Genomic DNA, 23,289 nt, shown 5'->3' with positions numbered 1-23,289 from the left:
TTGCAAAGCAGTCACTTTGGTAGGAGGATTCTGTATATTGTAACTGTTGTTTGTTTTCTTTGAAGAATTCATGATGAAAAAGTGGGTAATGGATTTCAAGAGGAGGGTAAGTTATTTATCAATATTTCATATGCTTTGTGTTATTTTTAAAACTGTTAGTATTATTTTAGGCCTTAAATTAAATTCTGTTTTCCCATAAGGCTATAAAATATGCTCTTACTCCAAAACTTTGTTACCATTCATTTTTCATATTGCAAACTTCTTTCCAGATATTTGTTTCTTCTGTGAGTTGACTCAAATTTTAGTGTCTGCTTTATTAGAAACTTGGTAGAAAATGATTTGCTTAAATCTTTGTTTTTAGTATTTTATAATGTAGTTCTGAAAATAAATTTAATCTTGAGTTTGTTGAATGAATTTTAAGTCATCATGGTGAATAATCAATTGCAAAACATTTAAAATGGTGTTTATATCATGCAGCTAATTGTCTTCCCTTACACCTTTCGTCCATATCAAACCTGGAAGCCATTATGGCCCTTCAGGCCTTTGATATTTTTATACACCCGTCGTCAGACGGGAGGTATTATGTTACAGACCCTGAAGCGTATTACTACACCACTTGCACGGAGCAGTATGAAACGATTCTTGCATGGAACGGTGAACGGTTTGCATGGAACGTTTCATACAAAATGCTGACCACTTTGCAGGCGTGGCTTGCACGCTTTGTGAATGGTCTGCACGAAACGGTAGACATGGCCTGTACGCTATAATATTTCTCTGCATTATTTGGTTCTTCCTGGGGTTAGTTTTAACAAAAAATAATCTCAATATAATGGTAATATTCTAGATATTCAAAAAAGGTGAGAAAGAAATGATAATAATCCCTTTTAAAATTATTGCTTATGAATGATGCGGAAAATTTCATTGTCACTTGTAAGCTCAATAACTTATGATTACGCTTGGATACAAACAAATAAAATTAATTTAACTTCGGAAATAAAAGAAAAAGATGCAAAAAATGTATCGTCATGGAATATTGATTATTCAACGTTTATTGATTCATTGCTCTATTAAATTCATTGAAACATATAAAATGAAATGGTCGAGTCTTTTATGCTATTTTTGTACATTTAAATCTGAGTGTCATTAAAATACCTTTGCAATTTGTATATTCCAGGCCTCTTCTCAAAGACAGATGTTAAACAAACCTATACATTTTTAAAAACGTGTATGACAACAGAAAATGATTAAAAAAAGCTTCTCGTCAGGCAAAACTAAAACATTCTTGGGCTGGGAAAGGGGATGCAGCTTTTTAGACATATATTAGCCAGTCGATAAGAGCCTGTCACCTTGGATAAGAAAGAACAATCAGGCATGATTTTCTTCCACTTTAAAGCGGAATTCCATTTTTGTCGCGTCCAATTCTGATTTTTGATTTCAATTTCCTTTCCAGATTCAAAATCATGTTTCGCCGATATTGTTCCGCTTTTTAGCTCATCTGAGCCAAAGGCTCAACTTAGCTTTTCTGATCAAAATTTTTCCGTTGTCTGTCGTCGTCGGCGTCGTCAGCGTTGTAAACTTTTCATATTTTCATTTTCTTCTCCAGAACTACTGGATCAATTTCAACTAAACTTGGGACAAAGCATCCTTGGGTAAAGGGCTTTCAAGTTTGTTCAAATGAAGGACTATGCCCCTTTCAAAGAGGAGATAATTACCAAAATGAAAAATTTGGGTAGGGTCATTTAAATTTTTTTTCTGAAGAACCACTGGACCAGAGGAGCTGAGATTTACATGAAAGCTTCCTGACATAATGCAGATTCAAGTTTGTTAAAATAATGGCCCCGGGGATAGGATGGGGACACAATAGGGGATCAAAGTTTTACATAGAAATATACCGGTAGAGGGGAAAATCTTAAAATTTTCTTCTTAAGAACCATTGGGCCAAAGAAGTTGACATTTACATGAAAGCTTTCTGACATAGTACAAAGCTTCTCTTCTTCGTAATCCTATTTCTCCTGCAAATAATAAATTTTTTTTAATGAAATATAATAAAACCAAATCACAATATGAATTTAGTTTACTGCACTCTTCTTTGTCTTTAATTCAGTTGACTTGACGCACTAAATTATCTTTATTTTACACCAGTTTCGTCTCTTTTACCTTCTAAATTAAATATACTTATATATTATATTCTGTTAGATATTGTTCCTTTATTATTAATTCGATTAAAATCTACCAAATACATGTAAATAAGTGCATAAATGAAGAAATTAAAAAAACATTTTCATCATAAATGATTAACACATGCAATACAATGCCAAGATTGCAATGAAAATATTTTAACTTATCTAACTTTGCATTAAATGGTTGTGCTACGTACATAATCATTCTTAACAGCAACATCTTTTCATAGTCTGAACAGCAACAAGACATGAATGTAAACCATGGATGCCCCCAAACTTAACGCTTTTCAAGACAAGTAGGTCAAAATTCATGTCAAGGTCAGAAGATCAAATTTGGTACCATCAGAAAGCTTTAATAGTAGGTGAAAAGGTCATTAATGAGGTACTTATATATACAGTTTGTATATATATATTAAAAAAATATGTTCTTGTAACAAAGAATAAAAATGGCAAATATGAAATCCCTACCATTTTAGTTGAAAAGTTATAACTAAGTTAAAGTTATATCAATATGCCACTTATATTTTATTACATATCATAGGATACAAAATATTTTAACAGCAATATTACCTGCATGCACATTTTAATAAGTTTCACAAAAATGTGTTGTTGATTCTCTGGATAAGTTTTTGCTCACTTTCCTTTGGGAGAACATTGATGACGTACATTCTAAAAATAATAATAATGCAATTATTTTGTGGGCATGTTATATATCTATTTAAAATTAACAGAAACAGTTTGTATGATCTGTTCAAGTTAAATCAGTGATTTGAAACTGATAGTAGAATTAAATTCATCCCAATTTGACTTGCTGTCAGACAGATTTAAGACATATCAGGGTCATGGAATTCCCATCCACAACACATATAGGCCTAGCAGTCTCATTGGACTTACCTAAAATGTGCATGAACTGAAGTGTCATTCAGAGTAAACTCATTTTGGAACTATATAAACATTGATCCAGGTCTGCATAGTGTAATTCTCAGAATGGCATATTGAAACCAGCCTGATCAGTGGTCACACCATATAAATTCTGTATCTATCATGAATTATATTCTGAAAGAGAAATGAAATTGTAAATAATCAAAGGATACCAAAGACCTTCCTATAACCAAATTACAGGACCATAAATAAATATTTCTAATCACTGGTCACTTGTGCTATCAACTTAAATATTTACTTGTCAATTGATAACTCTTACTGTTCCTTCGGACCAATCTGATTAAAATCAGCTCCTCGATCCGCTCCTCGTATTGCGACAACATAAAAATAAAGGAGCGGATCGAGCTGATTTTAACCATAATGCCGACGTTACTAAGTTATTTCAGTTTGACCTGCTTTGTACATAATAAGAGTGGTTAAACTATGAGGTGTTACAAATGAAATAGCATTACTGTGTCTAGCGATTAGATATCTAGTTGATGCAAATCGCGGGTTATCAATTAACTCTTCAATTTTGGGAGATAAAATATTGCACCATTATAGAAGTCTTCATTTGAATGGAAAAATTAGTGATGGTTTATTTTATGGAATTTACATATTTAGACGTTAAGTAATACAGCATTAATGGTGATAGAGAGTTAGTTTAACAGTCACATCACTTAATTGAAGCGAACAGCAGTGTCACCTAAGTGCACATTAATTGCTAGAACTGGCTGAAGCTGAAAGTAAATTTCCAGACATGAATTATGAAGGATTGCTCCGAGATTCGGTGAAGGCGTCAGTCAAAATATTCAGCCGAGCCTAATCTCAACCGAGATTAAGCCTTGCCCCACCCCTCCGCAACCTTAAGAATTTTTGGGAAAATCAAGTAAGCTATTAATTTTACTCTTTCAGCATTAAATTTGTCCCTAAAAACATCAAAATTACCCCAAAGAAAGGAATCACAGACCCACTTTGAGTTGGACTTCACAGAAAGGAATAACAACTACAGTGAGAAAAAGTGTATCAAGCATGCAGCTCTCAAATCCCGCAGTCAGAGCATGTAAGTAGTAATTTAAGAAAAATATAAAATTAAGATTAAAGAATCCTCAACATGTTTCTGCAATAATGAAATTGAGTCAATTGAACATCTATTTGCTGAATGTTATTATTTTAAAAAGGAGATTTGGAATTAGTGGTTTTTATACAAGTTTAGAATATCTTTATCTTTTGACAGAACAACAATATTATTTGGTAACTAGTTCTAATTGTAACGGGGACCGTTACCGATGTTCCCCAAACTTCCCCCAATTAAAAAGTGATGTCCTTGTGAATCTATAGCAAAAAATCATTTGATTTTAGCCTTTAATTACATGTAGTACGTTCAATATGGTCATTTCAGTACCAAGAAATGAAAGAAAGCGTTGCATGTGCAAACATGCGCACGCGTGTATGATTCCGAATTTTTGTTGATGCCGTTCAACAGGCATTTGTATCATATACCCACAGTATGAATTTCATAACGTTTCCACCAAATATAAGGAAGTTATAGCAATTTTAAAATCGTCCAATCAGAATTCAACACACGTGCATGCACGTTCTGAGCAGTAATTCTAACCACAGCAATTTGTAAGGAGTACCAAGATACATCTAAACCCCTAATATCAATACAATTTGATGAAAAACGAAAACGTTATTGTCATTTAAAAATTTAACATTTCAAAAACATTGCATGTGCATGCGCGTGTGCATTGGTATTTTTTTGTAACACCAATATGTCGATACACATATTGTCTACGTATGCTATGAATATCATCTCATTCGCTTCATAAATAAGATAGTTACAAACGTTTTAGTATTATCCAATCAAAATGAAGCGCACGTGCATGCGCGTGCAAATTGGTAATTTTGATCATGCAAATCAGTTCAGGGTCTCAATATCTACCTATGATATGAATATCAAGCCATTTCAATGAACAACAAAAAAGTTAGACTGATTCCAAAGTTAGTGTACAAATTTTGTAATGTACGTGCACGCGCATGCGTGCGCGTGCAGACAAAATAATAATTATTTTTAATATCTACAAATGATATACTACCATCCTATTTAGGTTTCATATCGATCCCTTTAATATTTTGATTTTCCATTTTTTGTACCAAAATTGCAGTGCACGTGCACGCGCATGCATGCACGTGTAGACAAAATGACTATCACTATGCACATCTACTAACGCTATATTATCATCCTGGAAAGTTTCATATCGATCCCTTTTGTAGTTTCTGAGAACACTACCGGACAAAAAAGTACCGGAGAAAAATAATAATAACGAGCTATAACTGTGTTGGGATGCCAACACAAATGTCTCCGAACACCTCCCCATGTCAGAAATGCTTTTTGATGCCAGATATGCACTCAGGATTCTCAAAAAACCCTAAAAAGTGAATTTGGTTGAAATCTGACGGACTTGATTTTTGGCCGCCATTTTCTTCAATGTCGGCCATTTTGAAACATTTGAAAATTGATTGGAAGAAAATACTGATGCTAGAAATGAATTGTAGGCCTTCCATTTACCCCAGAACCCAAATGTTGTAGAGATTTTAACACTTTCAAAGATTTCGGTATATGGCGGCCATTTTGAAAATGGCGGCTCAAAAAAAAATTTTGATGGTGGAAATGGACTTGGGGTCACTAAATTACCCTAGAAATCGAATTTGGTTGAAATCCGACAACCTTGAGTTTTTGACGTTTTTTGGCCGCCATCTTGAAACGACGGCCATTTTGAAAATTTGAAAAGTTGAATGCACCCCTCCTAGTGACCCCCTATCAGCTCACAAAGTTTGAAGTGGATCTGTCGAAGCGCTTTCACAAAATCGGTCGGACAAATTTCTCACTAAAGAAGAGGAATAATAAGAATAAGAAGAAGAAAATAATAACGAGCTATAACTGTGTTGGGATGCCAACACAAATGTCTCCGAACATCTCCCCATGTCAGAAATGGTTTTTGATGCCAGATATGCACTCAGGATCCTCAAAGAACTCTAGAAACTAAATTTGGTTGAAATCCGACGGACTTGATTTTTGGCGGCCATTTTCTTCAATGGCGGCCATTTTGAAACATTTGAAAAATGATTGGAAGGAAATACTGATGCTAGAAATGAATTGTGGACCCTCAATTTACCCCAGAACCCAAATGTTGTACAGATTTTAACACTTTGAAATATTTCGGTATATGGCGGCCATTTTGAAAATGGCGGCTCAAAAAAAATTTTTGATGGTGGAAATGGACTCGGGGTCACTAAATTACCCTAGAAATAGAATTTGGTTGAAATCCGACAACCTTGATTTTTTGACGTTTTTTGGCCGCCATCTTGAAACGGCGGCCATTTTGAAAATTTGAAAAGTTGATTACACCCCTCCTAATGACCCTTTATCAGCTCACAAAGTTTGAAGTTGATCAGTCGAAGCATGTTCATAAAATCGGTCGGACAAATTTCTCACTAAAGAAGAGGAAAAATAAGAAGAAAAGAATAAGAATAAGAACGAGCTATAACTGTGTTGGGATGCCAACACAAATGTCTCCGAACACCTCCCCATGTCAGAAATGGTTTTTGATGCCAGATATGCACTCAGGATCCTCAAAAAACCCTAGAAACTAAATTTGGTTGAAATCCGACGGACTTGATTGTTGGCCGCCATTTTGTTCAATGACGGCCATTTTGAAACATTTGAAAAATTGATTGGAAGGAAATACTGATGCTAGAAATGAATTGTGGACCCTCAATTTACCCCAGAATCCAAATGTTGTACAGATTTTAACACTTTGAAATATTTCAGTATATGGCGGCCATTTTGAAAATGGCACCTCAAAAAAAATTTTTGATGGTGGAAATGGACTCGGGGTCACTAAAGTACCCTAAAAATAGAATTTGGTTGAAATCCGACAACCTTGATTTTTTGACGTTTTTTGGCCGCCATCTTGAAACGGCGGCTATTTTGAAAATTTGAAAAGTTGATTGCACCCCTCCTAATGACCCTCTATCAGCTCACAAAGTTTGAAGTGGATCAGTCGAAGCATGTTCATAAAATGAATTGTGGACCCTCAATTTACCCCAGAATCCAAATGTTGTACAGATTTTAACACTTTGAAATATTTCAGTATATGGCGGCCGTTTTGAAAATGGCGGCTCAAAAAAAAAAATTGATGGTGGAAATGGACTCGGGGTTACTAAAGTACCCTAGAAATAGAATTTGGTTGAAATCTGACAACCTTGATTTTTTGACGTTTTTTGGCCGCCATCTTGAAACGGCGACCATTTTGAAAATTTAAAAAGTTGATTGCACCCCTCCTAATGACCCGCTATCAGCTCACAAAGTTTGAAGTGGATCAGTCGAAGCATGTTCATAAAATCGAGCGGACAAATTTCTCACTAAAGAAGAGGAAAAATAAGAAGAAAATAATAATAATAATAATAAGAATAACGAGCTATAACTGTGTTGGGATGCCAACACAAATGTCTCCGAACACCTCCCCATGTCAGAAATGGTTTTTGATGCCAGATATGCACTCAGGATCCTCAAAAAACCCTAGAAACTAAGTTTGGTTGAAATCCGACGGTATATGGCGGCCATTTTGAAAATGGCGGCTCAAAAAAAATTTTTGATGGTGGGAATGAACTCGGGGTCACCAAATTACCCTAGAAATAAAATTTGGTTGAAATCCGACAACCTTGATTTTTTTGACGTTTTTGGCCGCCATTTTGAAACGGCGGCCATTTTGAAAATTTCGAAAGTTGATTGCACCTCTCCTCATGACCCCCTATCAGCTCACAAAGTTTGAAGTGGATCTGTTGAAACACTTTCATAAAATCGAGCGGACAAATTTCTCTGGAAAGAAGAGGAATAAAAAGAAGAAGAAGAAGAAGAAATAAGAATAATAAGAAACGGAGCAAAAACAATATGTCTCCGACACTTTGTGTTCGGAGACATAATAAGAAATGGAGCAAAAACAATATGTCTCCAACACTTTGTGTTCGGAGACATAATAAGAATAAAAATAATAAGAAACGGAGCAAAAACAATATGTCTCCGACACTTTGTGTTCGGAGACATAATAAGAAACAGAGTAAAAACAATATGTTCCCAACCTTTGTTTGGGGAACATAAATATAAGAACAACAATGCTTATAAAGTACAAAATTTGATAACTTTGATAAATAAGAATTATATATTTTCAAGTAAGTACAAAAGCCACCCTGTGCTAAGTACAATGTACAAGGGCTCTTATAAAAGCAATTATTGAAGAAAGAATCATGATAGAATTTTTTTTATTGTTAAAACGAATACAACAATGTAAATATACAGAGTTTAAAAACAACTGGCAGTATACATATGTTATAAATTATATGTATATATTCATTAATATTTTTATTAGAAAACTAATTTTGCTTACTACCCCCAAATGAACATGTGCCCCATTTATATTATTATTATGTATTTTTTCATTTATTTAACTTTCTCTCCTCACTTCTTTCCTTTCTTCTTTTTAGCCGAGTTGCGTAGCAAATCTTGACTTTTAAATTGGCGAAGGATGGGCGTCCAGTCGGGCGGGCGGGCGGCGTCCACAATTAGCTTGTCCGATCTCTAACTTTCATACTTTTTGGTGCATATTTGTGAGACTTACATAACATGATCACATCCAAAAGAGGAAAATTCCTAGTTCTTTTGAGTTCTAAAGGTCAAAGGTCAAGGTTACTTTGTCACTAAATGCCATAGATTTGAGCTTGTCCGGTCTCTAACTTTCATACTACTAGAGGCATCTTTGTGAAACTTACATAACATAATCACATCTAAAAGAGGAAGGTTCTTATTTATTTTTCGGTCAAAAGGTCAAAGGTCAAGGTCACTTTATCACTAAATGCCATAGATTTGAGCTTGTCTGGTCTCTAACTTTCATACTACATTGTACTTGGTGCATCTTTGTCAGACTTGCATATTTTGATCACATCCAAAAGAGGAAGGTTCCTAGTTTTTATTTTGAGGTCAAAAGGTCAAAAGTCAAGGTCTCTTTTTCACTATATACTGTAGATTTGAGCTTGCCTCTAACTTTTATACATGTACTTGCTGGTGCATGTTTATCAGACTTCAAATCCTGATGATATTCAAGATTCATGTTGCTTTTGAAATCCAAAGGCCAAAGGTCAAGGTCATTATCACACAAATACCTATTGTGGCCATTCAAAGCTTCATACTTATAAACTATATTAAACACGTGCATGTTTTTACTTCGTGAATGCAAGCATGCATAATTTTCCAAACTGCAATTCGGCCATACGCATCTTTGATGCGTTTTAGCGATTTTTTCTGGGGTTTTTTCTTCTATATTTAGAATGACTTTAATTCACATTAACGCATGTACATATCTTCTATGTGTGTGTTGGTGTATATATGTAAATGTACGTATATGTATGTAGATGAATATGTGATATATTACTTTGATATAAAATGTGATAGTTGAATAAATATTACAAATGTTAAAAAAGTGATTTAAGAAAATGATTAAGAACATGTAAGCAAGACATTATAATACAAAACATATAAGTAAGAAAATTATTCAGAACATTGGTACAAAACGTTTTTTTTTATTATTACATAATATTCAGAATGTTGATGAAAAAACATTTAAAAGTTAGAAAATGATTCAGAACTTTGATGCATAACATGTTTCATTTGTATATTGTTTTACAACTCATTATATAATTTTTAATTCATGTAGTGACATCACCAGCTTGAAGTGAAGTGGCACGATTTTTGACCTATGCATTAGTGCTCAAGACCGTTAGTAGTGATTTATTATGCTAGTGTCATTAATCTCTAAAATCTTCTCACGAATAACTGGGAAATGATTGGGTCATATTTTCAAATATGTAAGCATCCTCAAGTAGTGTAGATTCAAGTTTGCTCAAATCATGGCTGTGGGAGATAACCATTGGGGAACAACATGTTTTATGGAAATATACAGGGAAAAGCTTTAACAAATCTTCCTTATATCATTATGCAAGGATCAACAGATAGTGCAGATTGAAATTATCAAACCAATGTGGCCTCAGGGGTTACTAAGGGTTACATAAGGATGTATGGGAAAAAATCTCCAAAATCTTCTGAAAAACAACAGGGCCATCGTTAGTGATTATTTATATGTAAGCATCCTCAGGTAATGTAGATTCAAAGAAGGTGTTGCACTTCTCATATTAATTTCCCTAAAGGTGTTGCATGGAAAGTCGTTAGAATTAAGTTATTCAAATATATGATAAAACCAATTGGAACGTATATCTTGATTCAAACATTTTTTGAAAATAAGTTTAAAAGACGTGTATTGACAAAAATTAGGCAAAATATTTCGAATTTTAAATCAAGCAATAAGCTATTTATAAATATCATTTTTAGCATTAAAATGGAGGGGTATCCCCAAATTTCAGGAAAACTGACTCCGTGAAACAAAATAAATTTAGCATGAACATGTTCTTTGAGTTTTCCTCTCCTCTAAAGAACTGTCGCTTCGAAATTTTGTTTCACGAGGGCATTTTTTGTTGTTGTAAATTTCAAAAAATCGAAATGACTTCACTCTTCATCTGCACGTTAATTTTCCATAGTACATGTAATGTATGGTCTACTGCGTGGTACAGTGGGTAAGGTTGTCAACTTTTAAATATGTAAAAAAAAAATTTTTTTTAAACGACCGGGTTCGAATCCCTCATGAGTACATTTTTTATAATATAATGTTTTCCAAATTGAAACACCTTTTAGTTTTTATAAATGTTTCATGTCAAATCTTTGTTTATTACTATATGTAGATCACAGGCAATTGCATCGCTTGGGGTTGAATTTACTATATAAAGAGTAAAGGTATAGAACTCTAAATATAGGGTACCCAAGTTAGCCGATGTAAAAACAATAGATTAAGTGATATAAAATTCTTTTTTGTATTTTAATTTATTCATACATAATCAATCTACATTACTACCAAAGTTCATCCCGAAATTCCATATACTTCCCAAGATATGCAGAAATGAACTCGGAAAAATGCCTATTATTTTTTGGTTGACTTTTAGCTGGGCCCTGACACTATACGACTACACAGAGTGTTTGAGCATTGCAACAACAGTGCTCCAAGTCGCATCTGCTATCAGGTCGCAGAATGGCGACCTAAAAATATTTCTGGTCGCCATTTTCAAATTTCTAGTCGCCATGTTCAAAATTTCTACTCGCCATAGTAAAAGATTTTGTAAATATAAGACTTACAAGGTTTTTTTTAAATATGAATATCTTTCAAGTAATAAATCAACACCCATGTTTACATTTTGTTTGTTTTATTTTTAAACTGAATAGAAATGTACTGTGAAACATGCTGGATGCTAACAAGTCAAGTATTTACTCTGGCAAAAGTTGTATTACATTGGGCCATCCTGTATATTTTATAGTACGCTTCTAGGGAAGAAAACCCAGCGTTCCACACAAGGATTTGCTTTAAAATTATCAATAAGTGGGCCTTCACTGCTTATCGTGTTATGCGAATAAGAGCTCCTAGTTTTGTTGGATCTTTTGCTGAACAATTAGTACCAGCATCAATAAGAACACTACATCCCGAGTTTGATTGTCTTTGAAAAGTAACAGCAACAGTTGTCCCGTTCGACTTACTGCTAATAATGCAGTCACGGACAACGACGTCTCTTTCTATTACCGTGAATAGTCATATTTCCACGTTTGAAAGATATACACTCGGTCGTGGCAAAATAGGACAATGGATGTCCAGAAATGGTGGACGTTCCTGGCTAATTGGCCTTACAAATTCTGAAAAACATTTTGCCATCACGAAAATTCCCTCCGCCATTTCAGGACTGGGGTTATATCCTTTACTTTTGCATTTCTCTTTATACACTGTTACACCATCTTTTGATGCAGAACTTTCCCCGTGTGATTCTTGAATTTCTTTGTTACATGTACTAGGCTGAGGCTTCTGTTTTTTACTATTGATAAATCCAAAGTCCTCTAAACCTCGTTTTCCCGCCATCTTGATTGTTTTGACCGAGACTGAAAAATATTTATTCAGACTTCCGATCCCGATTCTAAAATTTTACTGGTTGCCCAAATTTTCTTCCCTCGCAAAAATGCGACTTGATTATAATCTCTAGTCGCAGAATTGATTTTCTGGTCGCAAATGCGACCGTTTTACTCGCAACTTGGAGCACTGAACAAGCTATGAAATAGAATGTGCAGCATAAAATATCATTTCTAAAATGAATTTCTTACCCCAATTCATAAAATGAAGTCCATAATAGCTCCAAGTGACTGAAATTTTCAAACCGTCTGTACTTTCATTTTAATATCAGGCATTTTCATCGGTGCCACTAACTACCCACATTGACATCATTATTATCAATTGTTGAACACCTGTGATAATATGATTTAGATAAAAATAGACAAAATAAGACATTTGTATATTTATAAAGACTTGTTATTAGCATAATTTATGTACTATAATGAATCAATATTGATAAATATTAGTTTTGAGTCTCTAAATCGTTATGGGTCCTTCCATCTCTTTTGGGTAATTAGTCATAACACCGTTAATGGTTGGGATTGTGAAAGTACAGACGGTTTAAAAAATTTCAGTCACTTACTTCATTTTATGAATTGGGATAAGAAATTCATTTTAGAAATGATATTTTATGCTGCACATTCTATTTCATAGCTTGTTGCAATGCTCAAACACTCTGTGTAGTCGTATAGTGTCAGGGCCCAGCTAAAAGTCAACCAAAAAATAATAGGCATTTTTCCGAGTTCATTTCTGCATATCTTGGGAAGTATACGGAATTTCGGGATGAACTTTGGTAGTAATGTAGATTGATTATGTATGAATAAATTAAAATACAAAGTAGAATTTTATATCAATTAATTTATTGTTTTTACATCGGCTAACTCAGTGTGCGAAACTAACTTTAAAGTCCTATAGACTTTCGGTCCATAGTCATTTTATTTCCTATAGACCACAACAAATTCCTATAGTCCGAAATTTATCGTGCAATATTCAATGTTATTTGAAAATAAATAATAGACAGAAATTCGGTTTGGTAATTTGTGCATAGATTAGTTTAATTATATTCTTTTTCAATTTCATGCATGTGAAGCTTTTCAGTGAGAATTTCGTTTTCTTTTTTCATTTTGTTCCAGCTCAGTTTCACTGCCTGATTCTTCATCTAAGTCACATTTACTACGTTTCATTTTCTCATGATTTTCTGCGATTTAGCCTTACTGGAACTTGTTGTACTGACCGCTTTCTGTTTGATTCAAGTGCGTACACCTTCCACATATTTTTAAAACCGTTTAAAAAGGACATTCCGAATTTGCACGAAAATGACGTACATTGAAGTAAATATCAAATTGACCCACCAACCTCTGTTGAAAATGGAATAATCTGATTCGAATGATTTGTAATTACATTGTGGAACATTTTATTACAGCTAAGGGGTGAACAGAAACATTAGCATACTACATATAAACTGGTCCCACTTCTCATATATGTTTAATAAGCAGCGGGGAACCAGTTTTTTACTCATAATTCCTATAGACAAATTGGTGTATAGCTATTTTGATCATTATAGACCGACTTGATTTTCTATAGACATTGTCTATCGGTCCATGGTTAATTTCGCACACTGTAACTTTGGTACCCTATATTTAGAGTTCTATACCTTTACTCTTTATATAGTAAATTCGACCCCCAAGGGATGCAATTGCCTGTGATGTAGATAATATGTGCATGCCTATAGATTGGTGTAATAAAAAAATGCCAATGCGCATGTGTGTGCATCATCTCTTGAAGGTTCAATGTTAAAGGACCATAACATTTTTGTTTTTCATCAAATTCTGATGTTGATCAGGCTTTAGGTGTGTTTTGGTAGTCTTTTTAAATTGCTGATTAAAATTACTGCTCAGCAAGTGCATGCACTCATGCTCAATTCTGTTGGGATGATTTTAAGATAACTTTATAACTTATAACTTCTATTTGATGCAAACATTATGAAATTCATACTAAGGTACATGTATATGATACTAGGCCTCTTCAATGACATCAACAAATGTGTGGAATCATACTCACATGTGTGTGTGTGTGTGTGTGTGTGCATGTACATTGCTTTATTTCATGATTTGGTACTGAAATGGTCATACCTTTGTATAATTATATCTCCCCTTCCCAGAAGGGGGACATATTTTTTTAGTGTAATATCTTCTTCAATCTTCTGCTGCTTCTCATACAAAGTTTGTCTGGGCCACAACTTTGTCTTTTGACATAGGCCTTTGATATTTGGTATGTGGGTATACCAGATAAGACAGTGTGTTAAGTGTTATTTGTGATGACCTTTGACCTTTTATGTAAAGGTCAAATAAAAAACATTTTGGGCTAGGCCTTTGATATTTTGTATGTTGGTGGTATGTTGGTAAACCATGACAACAAAAAGTGCTACGTACCATTTATGCTGACCTTTGACCTTGACCTTTTATGTAAACTTGGTCAAATAATACAATTTTTGGGCTATAGGCCTTTGATATTTGGTATGTAGGTATACCATGATAAGACAGTGTGTCATGTGCCATTTTTGCTGACCCTTGACCATGACCTTTTATGTAATGGTCAAATGATAGAATTTTTGGAGCAATTTTGTTGTCCCGACCATTTTTTTTTTGTCTTTTGATATACACCTTTGATAATGGTATGTTGGCAAGTATAATTTACTATCATGTGTTCACAACACTTTTCCTTGTTTGAAGCGCATATACATGTAATGCTGTCTGACGCGTTTCATACCGATTGTTAAGCCCTTCTTGGCACACTGATTTTGACTGCGGATAACTCCGTTTACCTGATCAGGATATAGGGCTCACGGCGGGTGTGACTGGTCAAAAGGGGATGCTTACTCCTAGGCACCTGATCCCACCTCTGGTGTGTCCAGGGGTCTGTGTTTGCCCGACTATCTATTTTGTATTGCTTATAGGAGTTATGAGATTTGATCACTGTTTGTTATCTTCACCTTGCATGTAGGCAAATGTTATGTACCGTAAGTCTTAATTTAATTTCCACTTTAAAGATGATCCCTAAAATGTTTTTAAAAACTATGTCAAATGGAAGGGGAGACATCAGTTTTAGTGTGCTAAAACCATTCTTCCTAGTTAAAGGCTATAATAAAGTGATTTTTTGCTGTAGATTTACAATATGAATGCTTAATGAATGATGGGAACTGTTAGTTTATATGTATGTTATATGGAAAGAGAAGTAACTCTTGTAATGGATACTTTATCTCCCCCTAAGGGAGCTCTTCATATTGTTTATCTCCCCCTAAGGGAGCTCTTCATATTAGAAGTCATATAGAGTGTTTTAGTGATGGAGAATAAAGCATGATCTAACAATGGTAGCAGAGCGTGGTTGAAAGGAAATTAGTGTATCATAGTGTCAAAAACAGTGTAAGGAAGTGTGACATTTAAAAATTATTCAGTAAGAATTTAGTGAATGTGAAAAAGTGCAAAACTTTGTGGACTAAGAAAATAAGAATGTCCACAAAAATCACCCCCCCCCCCTCTTATGACCCTAAAGTGAAAACTTATGAATTGTACAAGCAAGAATTGTTAGCATGGAAAGAGGTCACAGAGTTAGATAAGAAGAAACAGGGAGTTGCTATAGCCTTGTCCCTTCCTGAAAATGATGAGCCCAGGATATGAGAAAAAGTGTTTGATCAGCTGAACTTGGAGGATCTCAAGGAAGAAACAGGTTTGAATACCTTGATTGAATTTTTGGACAAACATTTAGCCAAAGATGACTTAGCAGATAGCTTAGAGAAATTTGAAGATTTTGAAGACTTTAAAAGGTCTGATGGACAATCTATTAGTGAATACATATCCATTTTTGATGCCAAATACAGAAAAATCGAAAAGAAAAATATGAAGTTACCACCTGAGATTTTAGCCTTCAAGTTACTCAGAAGATCACTGATAAGCAAAGAGGAAAGAATGATTGTATTAACTGGAATGAATTTTGAGGATAAAGAAACTCTTTATGAAGAAGCTAAGAAATCCCTGAAAAAATCCAAAGGTGAAACTTGTGGAAACGCACCCACTACATCAGTATCCATTAAACTTGAACCGGCAGTGGGAGACGGTCCTGGCAGAGAATGAGGAAGCATTGATGGCAGCTGGATATGCAAGAATGCCAATGAAGGGTAACAAATTTAACAGAGGAGGTGGAAGAAATGAGCAGACGCGGGGGAGAGGATTTCAGAGTGCCCAGAGTAGAGGTTCATACTGTCAGCAAGGTGGGCAATCGCGTATAGGCAGTTCAGGCATTAAAGGGACTGGTTCACGTTTTTCGAAAGAAATATTTTTCATTTATGGTGTTAAAAATTAAAAATATAGCTCATTTAATGTTGACAACCAAAATTTGGACCGTCTGAATGTAAGGATGAGAGCAATATTTTAGCTTTGATTCTGTGTTATGTAAGCAAAGACTCGAGTCTTTTTATGTAAACAAACAAACCAGTGAAACATTAATTTTGTAATTCAAAGCATCTTCATTTTGTACAATTACAAATTTTAACTTTTAAATGACACATTTTACCTAAAGCATACTTGAGATGTGATATATATAATAAACTTGGATCAGTATCCATTTATTTTGAAAACTCGTAAACAATAACACACCTCAATCTTTGTTTTCAAAACAAATAATAAACTCTCTATAATGAGCTTCCGTCATGATGAATTTCCTCAATTTTTTGTGAAACCTTCTAAAACATATTAGACTATAGATTTTGATTACTTAAAGTGAAATACAAAATTTGGAGGAAAATCGTGAATCAGTCCCTTTAAAAAGAGCATGAATACATCAGGACCAGATGGAAATGTATTGACATGCAAATCTTGTGGGTCATTTAGACACATGATGGCAGCTTGTCCTCACAGTTGGGAAAACATGGCGAAAGTAAACACATGTTCAGCTGAAGAAAAAGAATTTAATTGTGCTGTTTACAGGAAACCAACCAAAGGAGATAAGGCATTTGGGGATGGATGCCAGGAACTGTGCAGTTCTAGACAGTGCCTGCAGCAGTACAGTGTGTGGAAGTACAGGGATCAACACGTACATCGATTCGCTTGATGAACTAGACAAGAATAGGATTAAGAAAATGGAGGGCAGAAGAATCTTCAAGTTTGGAGGGGGAACTCGACGTCTTAAATCTGAGGGAGAATATGCAATTCCAGCTCGTATAGCAGGGAAAGATGTTACGATAACAATTGATGTTGTTAATTCAGACATTCCATTACTGTTGTCAAGAACAGCTATGAAAACTGCTGGTATGAAGCTGAACTTAGAAGACGACACAGCAGAGATCCGAGGAAAAACAATGAACCTTAATTTGACCTCTTCTGGACATTATTGTGTTCCCATAGATAAGGCAGAAATGATACCAGTTGAGGAAGTTTGCTCAGTCAGGATCGATGAGATAGACCCTAAGAAAAGGTATTTAACTCTTCTAAAATTGCACCGACAATTTACCCACCCACCAAAGAAACGACTGCCCCCCCACCCCCCACCCCCCCGGTGGTATCACTTTTGAAGGCTACAGGAGCTTGGCGAGACAACTTCGGCCAGGATATTGAAAATCTTGAGCAGAGGTGTGATGTATGCAAGACCTATGCTAGAACACCATCATGACCTTTTTTTTCATTTCCAATGGCATCCCACTTTAATGAAAAGGTGGCTATGGACCTGAAGTACTGGAGAGGAAAGTGGATTTTGCACATGATTGACATGTGGTCCAGATATACAGTGTCTGTTTTTATCCAGAGGAAAAAGGCAACTGACGTCATCGATAAAATCATGTCGCATTGGATAAGAATATTTGGTGTCATGGGGGCAATTATGACAGATAATGGAGGGGAGTTCAACTCGGAAGAAACTCGAGAAGTGGCATCTATTTTCAATGTAAAGGTGCATACATCTGCAGGTGAAAGTCCATTTCAAAATGGATTGAGTGCACTCTGTAACTGACATGATGTTGACAAAACTAGAACATGACTACAGGGATGTGAGTGAGCAGAGTCTGTTATGTTGGGCAAACATGGCAAGGAATGTATTGCAGATGTGGAATGGTTTTAGTAGTCACCAGCTTGTGTTTGGGTGGAATCCCAACCTCCCCAACATCATGACAGACAAATTACCAGCACTTGAGGGTTGTACATTGAGCGAGACATTTGCTAAACACCTTAATTTGTTGCACAGCACCAGACGAGCTTATATAGAGGCAGAAGCTGATGAAAGAATTAGGCGAGCATTGTTGAACAAAGTGAGAGCAGCTGAGCAATTTTATGAAAATGGAGATATGGTATACTACAAACGTGAGGGCAGAGATAGATGGCTTGGACCAGGTGAAGTTGTGTTTCAAGATGGCAAGGTTGTTTTTATAAGTCATGGTGGAGTTTTTGTCCGAGTGTCGCCCAACAGACTACAAAAACTATCAGAAAATTGTATACAAACAGAAGAGAAAGTTACAGATTCTGAAAATATGGAGAAAACACAACAACCAAGAAAAGCAAAGAGTGCAGTCTCTGAATACCTGATGGAAAGCAAAATAAACCACAGTCCAGTTTCACTAATTCAAAGCAATATTGCACTGAAAGCACATGACATCATTCAATACAAGATGGGTTCAGAAGATGATAACTGGATAAAAGCTACAATCCTTGGCAGAGCAGGTAAAGCAACAGGAAATAACAGAAATTGGTATAATGTGCAAGGTTTTGAGAGCAAAGAAGAAAAAAGCATAGACCTGGGCAGACTCTCTTGGGAAAGAATCAGCCAAAATGATGAAAGTGTGCATTCTACAACATATGAAAATACAAGTTGTGACAATATAGCCCTAGCAAAACAAAATGAACTAGAAAAACTCAAAACCTTTGACACGTACACTGAAGTTGAAGATGAAGGACAGAATAGATTATCAACAAGATGGGTCATCACTTCAAAGGAAGGACAAGTAAGAGCAAGACTTGTTGCACGTGGATTTGAGGAAGAATTTTGTATCCCTAGAGACAGTCCTACAGTCGGAAAAGGTGGTCTCAAGATATTTTTGACAATAACTGCAAGTAAATTATGGGATGTCAAAACCACAGACATAAAATCAGCCTTCTTGCAAGGAAAAACACTTGACAGAGATGTTTATCTTCAACCTCCAAAGGAAAGCATCACACCTGCTGGAACAATATGGAAGCTGAAACACTGCTTATATGGACTAAAAGATGGTGCAAGACAGTTTTATTTGAGCGTCAAAGAAGAACTTGATAAACTTGGTTTTGAGAAATGCAGTGTGGACCCAGCTCTATTCTGTTATAGAAAAGACAGGGAACTTCATGGGATTATCTGCTCTCATGTTGATGATTTTCTCCATGCTGGGGATGAAGTTTTTGAGAGACAGATTTGCAAGTTTCGAGAGAGAATTTCTGCAGGAAAAGTAGCTGAATGCCAATTTCAGTACATTGGCTTTTATGTAAAGCAAGATCAAGAGGGGATAGTATTGGATCACACCAATTACATGGAAAAATTACAAAGTGTAGAGATTGACCCTCAGAGAGCAATTCAGAGGAAAAGTCAGCTGAGTGGTGAAGAACAGACAGCATACAGACATATTATAGGACAGATCAACTGGGCAGTGCGGGGATCAAGACCAGATCTTGCATTCGAAATGATAGACATGAGTACTAAGCTGAGAACTGCAACTGTAGCAGATTTAACCAGAGCAGCAAAAACCATTAACAGGCTTAAAGACTTCAAAAGTGTTTTGAAATTCCCGACATTAGACCTCACCTCGTTGAAGATTATGACGTTTACTGATGCATCTCTAGGAAATCTTAATGAAGGAGTAGGAAGTACCCAAGGAGTCATAATCTGGATTATGGACAAACAAGGAAAATGCTGCCCCCTTTTCTGGCAGGCTAAAAAGATACGAAGAGTCGTCCGCTCCACTCTAGCTGCAGAGGCGCTTAGCCTAAAGGAAGGACTGGAGGCAAGTTTTTACTATCGACACATGTTGGAGGAAATTTTAGGACTCCACAGAAAATCCATCGATATTTATGCATTTGTGGACAATAAAAGTGTCATAGATTCTGTGCATTCTACTAAACTTGTGGAAGACAAGAGACTTCAAATTGATATTGCAACTTTGGCAAGGGGAAGTACGGAAAATTCAGTGGTGCTCTGGACAAAAACAGTTGGCAAACTGCTTAACAAAGGCAGGGGCAGATGGTTTGTGTGTCTTGGAGATTCTACAAAGAGGACAAATGTTGCCAGACTTTGTACTTTAAAGTGACAGTGTTACTGTTAATTCTAAAACTAGACAAACTTTAATTCTGAACTTTTATTTCATTTTGGTTAGGTTCAAATAAGCCTTAAGAAAAGGAAAGTATATATATTTAATTATAATGTTAGTTTACATGTATGTTATATGGAAAGAGAAGTAACTCTTGTAATGGATACTTTATCTCCCCCTAAGGGAGCTCTTCATATTGTTTATCTCCCCCTAAGGGAGCTCTTCATATTAGAAGTCATATAGAGTGTTTTAGTGATGAAGAATAAAGCATGGTCTAGCTAACAGCTGGAACAATAGAGGCTAAATTAGATTTGCATGCACGAGAATGCAAGTGGATTGTAATTTTTAACTTAATTGTTTAATCAGGTATTTATCCATAACATTTTGAGATTCAATGAAATATTTTGAAATTCATGTGCTGAGTCTGAAATAATCTTCCAACCTGGACACTGTTTATAGACCAGTCATTATAAAAATAAACCTCAAACAAATAGCAACAAAAATTAATTTTGTTATAATCAATTAATTGTGTATATTTTGACAACATATCAAAAATCGACAAAAATTGACCGAGCAGTTAATTTAGAAATTATAATCAAGAAGATTCCGCATTTTACATGTAACAATAATGGCATATGCGGGGTATCGTACCTGGAAATTTGACGTCAACACAAAGCAGACGATGCAATGTTTTTAACATTTTTTATGTATTTTGATGATTTGTTGAATAAGTAATGAATTTTAGAGTCCAGATGCATGATGGAATTTATTCTAGCTGTTTCCTAATTAGGATATATAATTTAATATTTGTGCATTTTGAAGTTGAGATGTTCCATCAATTTTAAAGTATCGGTCTGGTGTGTTATTTTTCAATATACAAGCAATTTAATATGTACATTTTATTCATATACTTACTACAATGAAAATTAGACAAAAACACTGCCAAAATATACACATTAAGAGAACAAATATATGAGATATATATATCAATTGCTCGAAGGAATTCTATCACGTAAAATAAAAGTACGGAACGCCGTTATATGGTAAAAATTGCATTATGATAATAGAATTTCCAATACATCTAAAAGTGTAGTAAGGCCATGCGATATATTATATATGTGTGTGTTAATACTGTTTGTGTATGTGTAATATTGAGACATCGCCAGTTGTAGGTGAAATACCACTTGTAATGATTCTTTAGTGTGCCAACGTCTGCCGCGACACGGGATCTCCGGTTTTAGGGTCATATCCAAAAGACCCGTGATTTTGACTTCGAAATGTCGAGCGTTTGATGAAAGTGTAATCGCATCTTAGGTTTGATGCAGCCATGGCACAAACGGCCTTGAACTTAAGCTTCTAATTTTACATACATGAGAATTATTTCCAGCTGATTTAGTAAAATCAAATGTTTTCCAAGCATTAGGTATTTGTCCCTCACATGTGAATTGCATCGACTTTTTAATTTTCAGGTTGTAATATAACACTTGATTTTGCTATACATCTCTTGGTGATACTTAAGATATTGTGCAACTAAGAGAAAAAGGGAGCATAAGTGTGAACAGGATGAGTGTAGTCAGAAACGACTCCATCGTAACTTGTATATTTCATCGAAAGCTGGTGGTCTGCATTGGGAAGGATGACCTTGAAAATTCGTTTTTACAAAGACATAGGAATTTCAACTTTCGAAAAACTTTTTTTAATTTGTGTATGAAGTATGGGGTCTCCAAAACTACCATTAAGATGGTTCAGAATCGCGCACTTCGTCATTATCAGATTCATTTCTTTACCTGCACTATGTACATGGCGAATATTCGGATGGAAGATTCCTTACCACTGACACTGTATAAACTATACGATACTGGCCGAATTGTCTACTATCAATGGACAACATTACTAAACATGCATGTGTAAATCAATATAATAAGTCTAACTGGACATCACAAATGAAGTCATTATTTGAATTTTTAAATTCTACAGAAAACATATACAGTATAATTTGTCCAAACCGGCCTCTGAGTACTCCGGTGCTCTTTCAATTCCGGCCACAAAATATAGTCCCTAACATTTCTTTAACAAATCCTTTATTAATAATTCCCTGTACTCCGGATACTGCATATTCTGTATATCGGCTGGCTTACACAGTCCCAACTGTTATTAATTAACTTAAATTATCCTTTGTAAACCGGCCCCTCGATGATACACCACCCTAATTGTTACGTTCAATTGTATTCGGTGTACACAAGGGCCCAACTGCTCGTAATTAGCTCTAATTATCGCATTTAAACCAGCCACCCCACGATGACCAACCTGTCGGTATTCGGTCGATCGCACGCGGTGTACACAAAGGGTGTCTCAAGGGAAGCCACAGGTAAGTAAAAGAGTGCAACTGGCGATGAGTCGCGATCAGTTTAAAATAAAACCTGATTTTTAGGGGGTGCACTTTTCAATTATGACAGCACCACGCACGAGGTAATGACGCCCTCCCCCTAACGACAGAGACGAGAACTGACATTAAAAAAGTTCAATTAATCGATGAATTCGATACATTCTTGGAATGAAACAAAAGCGGTAAGAATCCCGTTATGTTTTCCAAAAGCAGGGTTTCCCCTCGTGGACTTCTCGGAGCTCTTTGGCGAGTCAGACAGTGATGATATGCAGTTAACACAACTCGCCATGTCTGGTCGATCACTCGGCATTGTATTAGTTTCCGTTTCACAAATTGAGACAGTTGAAAGCGATACATTTACAATGAAAGCTGGGAAAGACAAATTTTAAACAA

The 23,289-nt window shown here is 35.3% G+C and overlaps 1 protein-coding gene across 2 annotated transcripts in view; it reads left to right on the top strand.

The window, feature by feature from the left end:
• The window catches only part of LOC125682089 (MPN domain-containing protein-like), a 141,120-nt gene that overhangs the window by 22,137 nt on the left and 95,694 nt on the right, over positions 1–23,289 (top strand). The window contains exons 6-8 of one of the 2 annotated variants that reach the window (XM_048922487.2): positions 66–106; positions 270–284; positions 4,017–4,164. In XM_048922487.2, coding sequence (XP_048778444.1) covers positions 66–106; positions 270–284; positions 4,017–4,164 — 204 coding nt within the window. The remainder of the gene's footprint in view (positions 1–65; positions 107–269; positions 285–4,016; positions 4,165–23,289) is intronic. The other variant, XM_048922488.2, reaches the window with a different exon arrangement.

The sequence above is a fragment of the Ostrea edulis genome, chromosome 2, assembly GCF_947568905.1.
Source record: "Ostrea edulis chromosome 2, xbOstEdul1.1, whole genome shotgun sequence".
Taxonomy (NCBI): domain Eukaryota; kingdom Metazoa; phylum Mollusca; class Bivalvia; order Ostreida; family Ostreidae; genus Ostrea; species Ostrea edulis.
This window is presented reverse-complemented; position numbering and strand designations above follow the sequence as displayed.